We start from the raw sequence: 13,462 nt of genomic DNA on the forward strand, positions 1-13,462 counted from the left end.
TGGCTGCAGATCCTAATTATCTCATGGCTAACGAACGCATGAACCTGATGAACATGGCCAAGCTGAGTATCAAGGGTTTGATCGAATCAGCCCTGAACCTGGGGAGAACTCTGGACTCAGACTACGCCCCTCTGCAGCAGTTCTTCGTAGTGATGGAGCACTGCCTGAAACATGGCCTGAAAGGTAGGCCATGGCCTCCATGTGCCGATTGTATTCAGCTGTTTCCTAACAATACAATATGTGCTCAAGAAGAAAAGCATTTTTTGTGGAGCCAAAGAATAAGAGGCTTGAATTAATATTAATTCAGTGGAGTACAACCTATATGGGTACAGGAATATGGTTGATTTAAAGGACTTTATATGGCTTAAAAAACACGGATCATTAAATGCTAGAGCCGGAAGGGCCATTACAAGTTTCTAGTCTGATCTGTGTTTTGTGTTGGATAGGTGGGAAATAGGCCTAGAATGGGCTGTGGCTTTCCCACAGTCACACAGTGAGTGGGGCAGAGAAGTGCTGGAACTCCGTTCTCCTGACTGACTCTCGCTTCCTTGCTCTTTCCACTTACCTATGAGCTTTTGAACACAGGCAGGACCTGGTCTTTTCGCCTTTGCTTCTTTTTCTTCTTCCTCCCTAATATTTGATAGCCTGTTTCTGAATTACATATTCTTTTATGTATTCTTTCCCGTTGGACTGTTACCTTCACTGACACCACACAGCTTTAAGTACTTATATTGTTAAAATGTTTTGTTACATTATAGAACTAGTCCAGAAATTCTCCTTGAGAGAGGAAGGACTGAGTCTTGGGAAGTAAGGGGTTTTTGATTTTCATAAAATGTTACATATTCTAAAAGCATGAATAATTTTAGAAATACCTGGTAATCTAGGAATGGTTCCCGGAAAAGAGCACCGAATAGATGGGAGAGGGCTGTGTGTGTGTGTGTGTGTGTGTGTGTGTGTTGAGGGCATATGTATGTTGTAAAGACTATTAAAATACTGCTTTGCTTTTATCTCCTTAGCTAAGAAAACTTTCCTTGGACAAAATAAATCCTTCTGGGGGCCTCTAGAACTGGTAGAGAAACTTGTTCCAGAAGCTGCAGAGATAACAGCAAGTGTTAAAGATCTTCCAGGACTTAAGTAAGCTTGAGATTGAATTCTGTTCTGTTTGTTAGGGAAAACATTCTTATTAACTATCCACTTGAAGAGTGAGAATAAGGCGATGGGGACCATAATAATTTATTCCATGACAATCTAAAATGCATCCTTTTGTTATGAATAGGCACTGTTTTGAGAGAACTGAAAATGTAGACTATAAAGAGAGGTATGCCTATGAGGGATAATTTTTATTATTAATCTGAGAGAAGTTGTCTTCATGTTAAAATACCAAACATTTTCTTATATTTTTAAAGTACTTATGGGAATCATTTAGTGAATTTCAAGAAATCAGATGAAGGGAGTTGGCACACTGGACTTGACTTAGGAAAAAGAACGCATTTGATGGAGTTTGAAAACCAAGATTAAAACAATTGTCACTGACACCTGGACCCTATCACAGAACTTGAGAAAGAGAACTGATCACCTTCCCAATTGGCTTCATTTTAATCAGATAGAGGTCTAAGCGGCCTGTGTCCACATTATTGTTTTTGGGGTACTTAATATGATCCACACTAAATTTATGAGGATTTACTAATACTAATTTGATGGAACATTTTCCGTTGAGCCTCCTACAGATCTTACCTTTAAATTGTTGTCTCATTCAGCAATTAATTTCTCACCAGAGCATTTGTTCCGCATACACCCTCTGGGTCTCTCTAGCCCACAGAGAATTCTTCATATAGGGCATGGTAGGAGAGGTTCTGAGGGGCACCTCAGTAAGCATGTTCTGCCAGGGGACCACTAGCAAGAATAAGTGCATCTGTCCCACTGTGATCCCTATTTCTGCTACTTTTAGTTATTTGGTTTCTGTGTTTTTGTAGGACACCAGTAGGCAGAGGAAGAGCTTGGCTTCGGTTGGCATTAATGCAAAAGAAACTTTCAGAATATATGAAAGCATTGATTAATAAAAAGGAACTTCTCAGGTATGAACATCATCTTGTTGAACTTTGTTTTTTTTCTTGCTACATTCTTTGTTATATGAGGTCAGATGATAGAAATATATCATTTTTGTAGATCAGAAACAGTTGATTCATAAAAATTTCACATAGTTCAACTGATAGCTTCTCCCAAACCTCACACACACTCAAGAAGATACGTTTTTATATTGTGTGTGCTCTCTGTTGCTATGTCATATATATGGTTCTTTGTAGGGAAGTCTAAAACTCAACACCTCCAGAAAACAGGAAAGGTTTTTGATACCTTAGCATGCACCCAGGTTCAGTAAGACAGGAAACTGGCATGTAACATTAAATTTAAATACAGCACATACAAAATTGTTTTTCTAGATGGATCATAGATACAAATGAGGAAGAGAAAACAATAAAACTTTTAGAAGAAAACACAGGAGAAAAAAATTCCTTAAACAGGATTTAAAAGTTCTACCTGAAAAGGGAAAAAAAATGGATAAATTGTCCTACATTAAAATGAAGAACTTCTGTTCACAAGTACATGTATGAGGGGAAAGCATGAATACTCCTTTCAATGAAAATACCATTTTGGAGACTTCCAGCCTAGATGGAGGCGTAGATAGACACACTGTGCCTCCTCGCACAGCCAAAAGAAGGACAACAATGATTTAAAAACAGAAAACAACCAGAACTGCCAAAAAATCAAATTGTATGAAAGTCTGACAACCAAGGAGTTAAAGAAGACACATTCATCCAGACCAGTAGGAAGGGCGGAGTCGAGCAGCCAGGGTGGAGAGGACTCACAGCAAAGCAGCGACTGGCAGACCAGGTGGTCCCCCATTCACGTGAAGATAAACCAGGCAAAACTGGGTAGCAGTAAAGACTGAGTAACCCAGGGTCCCAGAGCAGGGAAATAAAGCCTCAAACCACTGATTGAAAATACCTGTGGGGGTTGAGGTGCAGGGAGAAACTCCCAGCCTCACATGGTCCTAGAACATACACAAACCACCCACACGGGAATCAGCACCAGAAGGGCCCAATTTGCTTGTGGGAAGCAGGAGAAGTGACTGAGAGCCAGAAGAGAGCAGAGCAAGCACCATTGTTCCCTCTTTGGACCTATGCCCCACATACAATGTCACAACCCAGCAACATGGGTTGGCCCGCCCCCGGGAATACCTAAGGCTCCTCCCCTCACTATGTAACAGGAGCAACAAAACAAAACAAAAATGGCCCAAATGAAAGAACAGATCAAAGCTCCAGAAGAAATACAACTAAGCGATGAAGAGGTACCAACCTATCAGATGCATAGTTCAAAGCACTGGTGATCGGGATGCTCACAGAATTGGTTGACTTTGGTGGCAAATTATATGAAAAAATGCAGGCTACGATAAGTGAAATGAAGGAAAATGCACAGGCAACCAATAGTGATGGGAAGGAAACTGGGACTCAAATCAATGGTGTGGACCAGAAGGAAAAAAACACCAAACGAGAAAAAAAATGAAGAAACAATTCCAAAAAATCAGGAGAGGCTTAGGAACATCCAGGACATCTTTAAACATTCTGATATACAAATTATAGGGGTACCAGAAGAGGAAGGGGAAGAGCAACAAGTGGAAAAGTTATTTGAACAAATAATGAAGGAGAACTTCCCCAATCTGGCAAAGGAAATAGACTTCCAGGAAGTCCAGGAAGCTCAGAGAGCCTAAAGAAGTTGGACCTAAGAAGGAACACACCAAGGCACATCATAATTACATTAGCCAAGGTAAAAATGAAGGAGCGAATCCTAGAAGCAGCAAGAGATAAGGGGCAGTAACCTACAAAGGAGTTCCCATCAGACTGTCAGCTGATTTCTCAAAAGAGACCTTACAGGCAAGAAGGGGCTGGAAAGAAGTATTCCAAGTCATGAAAGGCAAGGACCTCCATACAAGATTGCTCTGTCCAGCAAAGCTTTCATTTAGAATGGAAGGGCAGATGAAGTGCTTCTCAGATAAGGTCAAGTTAAAGGAGTCCATCATCACCAAGCCCTTATTATATGAATTGTTAAAGGGATTTATCTAAGAAAAGATAAAAAATAGGTTTAGTAAAATGACAGCAAACTCACAATTATTAACAACCGCAGCTAAAACAAAAAGAAAAACAAACTAAGCAAACAATTAGAACAGGAACAGAACCCCAGAAATGGAGATCACATGGAGGGTTAGCAACAGGGGAATGGGAGGAGGAGAGATGGGGAAAAGGCACAGAAAATAATGGCATAGATGGTAGATAGAAAATAGACAGGGATAGGGTAAGAATAGTATGGGAAATACAGAAGCCAAAGAACTTATATGTATGACAAATGGACATGAACTAAAGGGGGGGAATGTGGGTGGGAGAGGGTGTGCAGGGTGGAGGGGAGTGAAGGGGGAAATGGGACAACTGTAATAGCATTATCAATAAAATATATTTTTAAAAAATACTATTTTGATCACTTTACTTTTATCTGGACTATTGATTATCTAGAGTATATTTATGCATCCACCATCTAAATAAAGTACCAAGCCATCCTTTTTTTAAAACTTTTGCTATTATAGATGACCATATTCAACCACGAGGCAAGCATTTTTCTTTTTGTTTTGTGATTTATATCATTAGTTCTTGAGGTTTTATTACAATAGAGCATTCCACGGATCTCTCTTACAGTGAATTCTATGAACCAAATGCCCTCATGATGGAAGAAGAAGGAGCCATAATTGCTGGTTTGTTGGTGGGACTGAATGTCATTGACGCTAATTTCTGTATGAAAGGAGAAGATTTGGACTCTCAGGTATGAGAAGGATACTCGGTTACCAAATGTGTCACTCTGAATTCTGTTATCAGAGAATTTGGATTGATTAGATTGGATCAGCCAAATTAGGGGAAATTCTTCAAGTCATAAATAGGATTTTCTTTTATTTTGATGGGAATATAAAAAATTAGTTTGTTTACCTTCCCACTTGGCTCACTTATGCATTCTGAATATTTTTCAAATTCTTATCTTGACTGTGACCCCTGTTAAAAATATTTTGTGCAGACTATAATATACATATACAGGCTAAATTATACACACAGGCTAAATAGTAATAGTCAGTATAATATGGTAGTTAAGAGTGAAGGCTCAGAAGCCAGACTGTTTAGGCTGAGATTCTGGCTTCTCTGTTTTCTACTTAGTTTCTTAATGGCTCAGATCACTTACCTGTAACCCGGGGATAAGAAATACTGTATGTGTCTCACAGTGGTATTGTGAGGAATGAAGAAGCTACTTCATGTGATGTACTTAGAACAGGGCCTGGCACGTATTCATTGCCCAATAAATAAACGTACTGCTTTCACTATGACTGTGTCTCACCCCTTCTGTATGAAATACTACAATATGTTACATTTTACTCAGGGAAAATGGAAAAGGAAATAGGATGTTTTGATGTTGATTTTTAAAAAAGAAATAATCTGAATGATGAAATAGCAATCTTAAAAAATCTAGACATGCATCAGTGAAAATTTGGAAGAATAAATACCAAAATATCACAGTGGTCATCTTCAGGGTGTTGGGATTATGGGTGTTTTATATTACTTCCTTTTGTTTACCTATATTTTCTAAAACTTCTCTAAGGGCATGTACATGGTTACTATAATTACAGTTTTAAAAGTTATTTCTAAAAGTGGATATTGGGGATCAATAGCAGAATAACTGCAATAAGCAAAAGAGAAAGAAACTTTAAATTTATATTCAGTTTTCTGTTGACCTTGTTAGTCTATCTTGTCTTCTAGTTCCATTCACTTAATCTTGATTCTTTACTTACAGTCCTTGTCAATTCTTGATTATAATAAAAGTAAAACATTAGAATGTCATTAAAATTTTTTAGTAATTATCATGAGTGTATAACTATTTTGAGAGTCTAGAATGAGCCATGTTATGCATTGGGAAAAGAATCTAATTTTATATTACATTTTGAAAATTCTCTCTGTAGGTTGGTGTTATAGACTTTTCTATGTATCTCAAGGATGGGAACAGCAGTAAAGGTAGTGAAGGGTATGTACAAAGAAAATCAGGTTTCTTTTTTATTTAATGTTCTTTTATAGTATTTACAGTTTACAACGATTCTGCTAACAGACTTGCTGAAAGAATTTCTAATGGCACAGCTGTGATAGTGTTGTGCCAACACTGTCCATTGTGTCTACTAACCCCTAAAAGGGGCTTACTGAAAGTGATTTTCCTCTTATGTGGTTCAGGGGAAAGCAGAATTAACATTTTTATAAGAGGCATTCAGTGCTTCATCTCTTCAAATAGTGTTTGAAAGCATGGTCTTTCTTGACAAGAAGGATTGCATTCTCAGCTTAATGTACAATATTAAATGTGCATCTTGGGGTTATATGAAATGTTACTACTAAGGGGGAGTATAAGGGAACGGCATTACTTTTACAACTCTTGTAAATCTACAGGTATTTCAAAATAAAAGTTTTTAAAAAAATTCTTATACTACCTAAAAATTGAAGGTCAAAGCACACCTTATGCCCTTTATAAATTCAGCAGTTGAAAGCATAATTAGTCTCAAGTTGTCAACCTTGGACATTGAACTAAGATTGTATCATTTATTCTTAAGTAGTTGTAGAGGGATGTGGCCTTGATTTTATCTTCCGTTGAAAAGTCTGGCTGTTTAATGTTTGCCTACTATGCTAGTTGGTTCCAGAAGTGAACTCTTCTTTTCACACTTGATCTTTTCATTTAACAATAAACACCAATCCTTATGAAAGCCTTTTATACCATTCACTTTGAAATACAAATGACATTTAAAGGCACGTATATCCCTTGAGAAACAACCATTATCACACCAGAGTCAGCTTATTGCAGTTCCTACAACAAATGGAAAAATTATTATAATACTAGTTAAACTAAAAAAATCTATCAGTTGGGAGAAGAAAATGTTAATTCTTTAAATGCCTCTGATAGATTTTAACATTATATCTGTAACCTAAGTAACTGATGTGTATAGGCTGTAACAGAGGCTTTCTTAATATGGGGTTTTGTGTGTCTTTTTTTAAACCTTCAAGTCCTTCTTACTGACATTGAGGGGTTATACATCAGGTCTGTCTTCTGGTTCATTGTATTTATGCCACAATTTCCATTCTGTTTTATGAAAAAATGGGGTAGGGGATCTTGATATTTCTAATATTATTTTATTTCTATTTTCTTTCCCTTTCTCCCCCCTCCAGAGATGGCCAGATTACTGCAATTCTGGACCAGAAGAACTATGTAGAAGAACTCAACAGACATCTGAAGTAAAGCATGAATCAACATTATTACTTTACTAGGGGTTTTGTTGTGGGGGAAGGGAAGGGTAAACTGATGAGTGAGGATAAATTGAGACAATACTCGACAAATATATATAGAATTCCTGCCTGCCAGGCACTGAGGTAGGCACTGGAGAAAATGGCATTTAACTCTTTTGTGGACCCTTAGTGAAAGGCAGTAAAGTTTCTTAAATATGTGACATACAGTTAAGTCCTCATTTAACATTGTCAATAGGGTCTGCAACTTTAAGCAAAACAACATATAACAAAATCAATTTTACCATAGGCTAATTGATATAAACAGGAGTTAAGTTCCTACAGCATCTCATAAACATTATAACAAGACAATGTTGAAAGAAATTATGTTATTCAAGGACCTACTATTTACCATTGAAATTGGTGGCCCCCTGGGTTCAGTAGATCTAGACACATTTTTCAGGACTAATCTTGGGTAAACCCCTCATTGTCTTAGTACCTTTAGATTAATCATATATCATTGGTCCCTTGTAGTTCTCATTTACACATTGAATTGATAGTATTAATTTACTCTTTCTTCACTACCATTAATTTACCAAATACTCATCAGGTATTTTTCAGAACTGTCCAGAACATGACATAATCTCTCTCCTGAGGAGAACTATCCAAAATTTTTTGGTATTCTCAAGCACATTGATGTTCTAAAAAGACTCAAATAATTAAGAAGAATTTAGTGTATCTATTATTATCTTGTTTATAGTTTTCCTATGAAAGATAATTATTTTAATTTAACTAAAGACCATAACATGATTACATCAAAATTTAAGTTGCCATCTTGGTTCCTGCTAGAAAACTCAAGACCAATTTAAGTACATTCTGTGGGGACCAAGAACTAATAATGGCTACATTGAACTATGGAGATATTAATCAAGCAAAGATATGGTTACAATTGACAAATGAAATATAAGCATGACACTACTCTTTTCATGCCTGAGTTTCTTTTAATTGGGGATATCTAATGCCTAGGGTTGTTGAAAGGAATAAGTGAAATAATGCAATAAAATCATTTAGAATAGTGTTTGTTTTCTGGCAAGCACTTAATCCATGTAGCCTGTTATTATATCTATAACTTATATAAGTAAGCCTTAAAGTTTACTGTATGGTGCATTTGCTCTTTTATTTTCTTCAACACATTCTTATTAAATGCAGACATCAGTGCCAGTAATGTGCTACTAAGACAGACATCCCCTTGTGAGCTACTTTAGAGTTTGCAAGTCTATCAAAAGTCATGCACATTACAATGAATTAAAGTATGATGGGTGTTTAAAAGGAAATTACAGGCAATTGTTCTGTTTCTCAAGAGACTGTTACGTTTTTCTTCTCTTGATAGTGCTACTGTAAACAACCTTCAGGCAAAAGTGGATGCACTAGAAAAATCCAACACCAAACTGACAGAGGAAGTAAGTGTTTGGAAACTCTTTGACTGACTTACAGAATTTAGTAATGTACACTAGTGGAAAGTAATTTCTCTGGAGCCTTGGAAAAAAAAGACTTGACTTTTCAGATAATATCTGCTATAGGTCATAACTCCTTGTTCTGTCTAGGAATGGCTAGTAATTTCTTAAGGGTCTCAGTTATCCAGTTGGACTATGTAGGCCTAGAACGTAGGCTGATCAAATATGTTGCTTCTTACATTTCTTTTCTGAGCTAACCTAGAGTTAATGTTTAGCATATAGCCTGATATGCATCATTTATTCATTCAACAAACATTTTAGGTACTACTGACATGCTAGAGCTAGACAAAGATTTATGTGTGCCAGATTGGAGTTAAGGCCTTTGCAGGAAATAAGGCCTGTGAAGGCCTTATTTTCTATTTGAGGTGGTGGGTAGATAAGACAAAGAGCACTGGTCAGAAGACCAGTAGTTCCTGCTTACATGACATGCCAGATGTCATGTGCTGCTGAGCAAGTATGTCACTTGACTTCCAAAGGCCCAGTTCCCTTGCTGACAGATGAGAGTATTTATACTTCCTCTTTCAGCCTCACAATTACTCTGAAAATCTGATAAGAACATATATGTGAATACTCTTAGGAAATTCCCTGAAATAAGAAGAGAAAAATAACTTCATGTTCTACTTCTGATTAACATATTTTTTCCTAACTACCAAAGTGTGAGCTACATATTCTTTTTTTTTCAATAGCATTTGATGTTTTTATTAAAAACCTTAAATAAATTTTTCCAGGTGGCAGAGATTGTCTTCCCTATCTCTAACTATTCTGTTACATACAGTGGGATAAATAAAACCAAGTTAAAATACTAGCTAGGAGCCCTGGCTGGCGTAGCTCAGTGGATTGAGCACGGGCTGGGAACCAAAGTGTCCTAGGTTTGATTCCCAGCCAGGCTACATACATGGATTGCAGGACATGGCCCCCAGCAATCGCACATTGATGTTTCTCTCTGTCTCTCTTTCTCCCTCCCTTCCCTCTCTAAAAATAAATAAAGTCTTAAAAAAAAATACTAGCTAGGAAACACTGTTTAATCTTTTTTTTTTTTTTTTCAGAACAAACATTAACATTGTTGTAACTTCAAAACACCTTCCTAATTCATGATGCAGTGTGCAGATGATGTTTTGCTGAGTAATACACTTGAAAGCTGTACGATTTTGTGAACCAATGGCACCCCACTTAATTCAATTAAAAAACACCCTCTTCCCTGGCTGGCGTAGCTCAGTGGATTGAGCGCGGGCTGGGAACCAAAGTGTCCCAGGTTCGATTCTCAGCCAGGGTACATTCCTGGGTTGCAGGCCATAACCCCCTGCAACCGCACATTGATGTTTCTCTCTCTCTCTATCTCCCTCCCTTCCCTCTCTAAAAATAAATAAATAAAATATAAAAAAAAATAATAATAAATTAAAAAAATAAATAAAAAAATAAAAAACACCCTCTTTAATACTCAGCTCTGTGGGCTTCATTTCTGAGCATAGATTCTTATATTAAAACTTTAATTTATGGATATGACCCTTAGAACTAGATCCCACAAAGCTTTCAAACTATTCTGCCCAGAAATTTTATACTGTGATCCTACTGCTATTAGAGTTATTGAGGCAGTGTGGCACAGCAGTTAAGCATGTTCTCTAGAGCAGGACTGCCTGGGTTCACGTCCCACCTCTTGCTTTCTAATCCTGGGCCAACTACTTACTTACACCTCTGTTCCTTGTTTTACTTACCTGTAAAATGGGGATAAGAACAATAAAATTTTTGTGTGAATTAAATGATTTAACACATAAAGGCCTAGACCAGTGCCTGACACCTCGCAAGCACTCAGTTACATGTATAGTTGTTCATTTTATTCCCTCAGTCACAAGATTATGCTCCAGACCTAGTTTTTTTTTTACTAAAAAATGTTAACTTATTCATTCATTGACATTTCTTTTACCAAGAAGATTCGTTTCCTTTAAACTTTGAACTCTTAGAGATAGGTAAGCATTATGTGTAAGCTTTTTAAAGAGCAGATAAAGTTAACAAGGCCTGCATTTCTCTTTTGGATTTAAGAGAATGAGTTTTAAAAATTAAAAAACAGACGTTTTTCCCCCTCCTGAGTTCTGAACCAATATAACAGAAAGAGCATTAAACAGATGAAGATATAAACATCCACTCTGTCGTTGTACAGAGCACAGAGGATTTAGAAAGCCCATTTGGATCTGCAGTCACCATTTCTGCAGAGTAATGCTCACTCTGATGCTGAGATCTTGGAAGACGCTGCCTGAGAGTGCACTTGGATGTGTCCGAGTTACTTCATACACCATCAGGTCCATGGAGCAGACAGAGAAATGGGCTTCCACACTTGCTCTAGAAAGCTTGCCTGAGCCCTAGCTCCTCTGTGCTTACACGTGAGCACAGGAACCAAGCAGAACCTGCACCCACTGCTAGTGAAGAGGCAATGGAAAGGGAGCCTTGCCTGGCGGGTAGGCGTCTGTCTGCTCAGTTCCACTCCCAGCCCCATTTAGGCGCCTTCACCTTCTCTGTGGGGAATAGAGGTCAGTGGGAAGAAAGAGGTGTTTCCACTTTACTTTTCCCTCCTGTGCAATGGGGATATCAGCATTTCCCCTTCGCGGTCTCCTGCTAATAACATTACCTTCTGTGTTTTAGGTTTTGAAATGAAAACTCTCTTCGGTGCTCAATGGCACCTTTTAGAGTGAGAATATAGGAGTTCATTTCTTCACTCTTTTAAAAATCATCTGTAAAAAGTCTTATGGAGGGTTCATGAGATGAGTCCCAACACATGAAGTAACCTCTTAAACATTTTAGAAATAGGTCTTGTAACTAAATATAATTACAGGTTATCCATGAAGATACCCTTAAAGTAAGCAATCTGAAATTAATATTTTGGTACTAAAAAAATTTACACGAAAAGCAGCAAAAGGAGATATTTTAAATTTGTATCTAACCTACTTTCAAACTATTTCTCCTAAGTTCCCTATAAGGACATTTTTATGGGATTATAAATAGCATTCTTTGCTTCTAAGAATATCTAAGCCTGAAAACGGTGTCCTAGCAGATCATGAATTATCCTATCCTGTGTACTAAAAGAAAGATAAAAGGTTGTTTTTCTAATTTTATCAACAGCTTGCAGTTGCAAACAACAGGATCATTACCTTGCAAGAAGAAATGGAACGAGTTAAGGAGGAAAGCTCCTACATATTGGAATCCAATCGAAAGGTTAATCTTACTGGATTTATAAAATAATCCTAGAGAAGGTGTCTGTGCATTGGCAGCTGGGGGAGCCTCTGGGGGACTGTTAGGAAGCAGTGAGCATTCACATATATCAAGCAAACTGTTTTTACTCAGACTTCACTCGAAACCTAGTGAACAGTGAAGGCTGTGGGAGGGTGGGTGGTGTCCCTTCTCCTCCAGATGCTCCTTGCATTCACCACCATCTCCATCTGTCTAGAGACTTCAAGAAGTAGTGTAATTCAGTTTCTTGTTTTTATGTACTAATGAACAGTACTGTATTTAAGTGTTGTATTTGTTATATTAAATGTGTCATTATTTTAGACAATTTTACTATTTCATAAGAAGTGTTTATCTGATACCACTGGGAATGAGTTACTATAAACTAATTTTCTAGATAACTTAATCCCTTAAAGTACAAAAGTTTTTATATATATCTAAACATATTTTACATACCTTTTATATATTGTACATTTCTAAGCCTTCTTAAGTGGAGGATATAATGTAATGCTTTAGCTCTTTATGATGACTAAAGATCATAATTATCAACACTGGCAATTCTATATTAAATTATAATGGTGCTACTTTAAGAAGCTATTGAAATTCATAGAGCTTCTAGCACCTGTACTTAAATATTCCCAGATGGCTGTGGGTGTTATTTTCTGCCTTTTATGTCTTTGCTGGCATCTCTTCTTACTGCTGTTAGTATTGCTTTCTTTAAAAAGTTCTTCCTGTTCCCTTTTATCCTCGTGCTTCTAACCTACTGTGAGTTAGGAATCCAGACATCCAGTTGTTAAAACAGTCCCTACCCTTGGCCTGTGAAGCTCAGTTGGTTGGAGTGCCCTTGGGTAGTGGTTTCAATTCCCGATCAGGGCACACACCTGGGTTGTGGGTTTGGTCCCTCGTTGGGGTGAGTATGAGAAGCGGTCATTGTTTCCCTTTTGCATCAGTGTTTCTCTCCCTCTGCCCCTCCCTTCCCCCCTCTCTAAAATCAATGAGTATGTCGTCAGGTGAGAATAAAAAATATAAACAAATAAATAAAATGGCCCCTAAAGAGTAAGTAACTAGGATGAGTGGGGACCAAAGTGGTTTTCTATAAATAACTTTTGACTTTAATGTGTGGACTTTGTGAAAACAATTGTGACCACTCAGAAGAATTTTCTGATGACCTCCTTATTTTCAGCTGTGATCTCTCTTGATGGTTGGAGAGACCAGAGGTCAGATCTCTAGAGAAGGAATAATATTACCATTTGAATTTTTGGCCCAATTCATAGTTGACAGTGAATGTTATTTTGTTTTTAGAGACTGATTTTTAAAACATATACTACTTGGTTTGGTACACTAACCAAGGACTTGAAACAAAATATCAAAAAATCCCCAATTCAGCTT

General features: G+C 37.3%; 1 protein-coding gene across 15 annotated transcripts in view; it reads left to right on the forward strand.

The window, feature by feature from the left end:
* The window catches only part of RUFY3 (RUN and FYVE domain containing 3), a 71,940-nt gene that overhangs the window by 42,377 nt on the left and 16,101 nt on the right, over positions 1 to 13,462 (forward strand). For all 15 annotated transcript variants that reach the window (XR_004902205.1, XR_004902219.1, XR_004902218.1 and 12 more), the window contains 8 exons: positions 10 to 183; positions 1,017 to 1,134; positions 1,974 to 2,075; positions 4,743 to 4,866; positions 6,047 to 6,108; positions 7,290 to 7,355; positions 8,734 to 8,803; positions 11,969 to 12,061. Coding sequence is in view for 10 of the 15 variants with exons in the window: in XM_036021728.1 (XP_035877621.1) it covers positions 10 to 183; positions 1,017 to 1,134; positions 1,974 to 2,075; positions 4,743 to 4,866; positions 6,047 to 6,108; positions 7,290 to 7,355; positions 8,734 to 8,803; positions 11,969 to 12,061 (809 nt within the window). In the remaining 5 variants the exon portion in view is untranslated. The remainder of the gene's footprint in view (positions 1 to 9; positions 184 to 1,016; positions 1,135 to 1,973; positions 2,076 to 4,742; positions 4,867 to 6,046; positions 6,109 to 7,289; positions 7,356 to 8,733; positions 8,804 to 11,968; positions 12,062 to 13,462) is intronic.

The sequence above is a fragment of the Phyllostomus discolor genome, chromosome 1 (genome assembly GCF_004126475.2).
Source record: "Phyllostomus discolor isolate MPI-MPIP mPhyDis1 chromosome 1, mPhyDis1.pri.v3, whole genome shotgun sequence".
Classification (NCBI taxonomy): Eukaryota; Metazoa; Chordata; class Mammalia; order Chiroptera; family Phyllostomidae; genus Phyllostomus; species Phyllostomus discolor.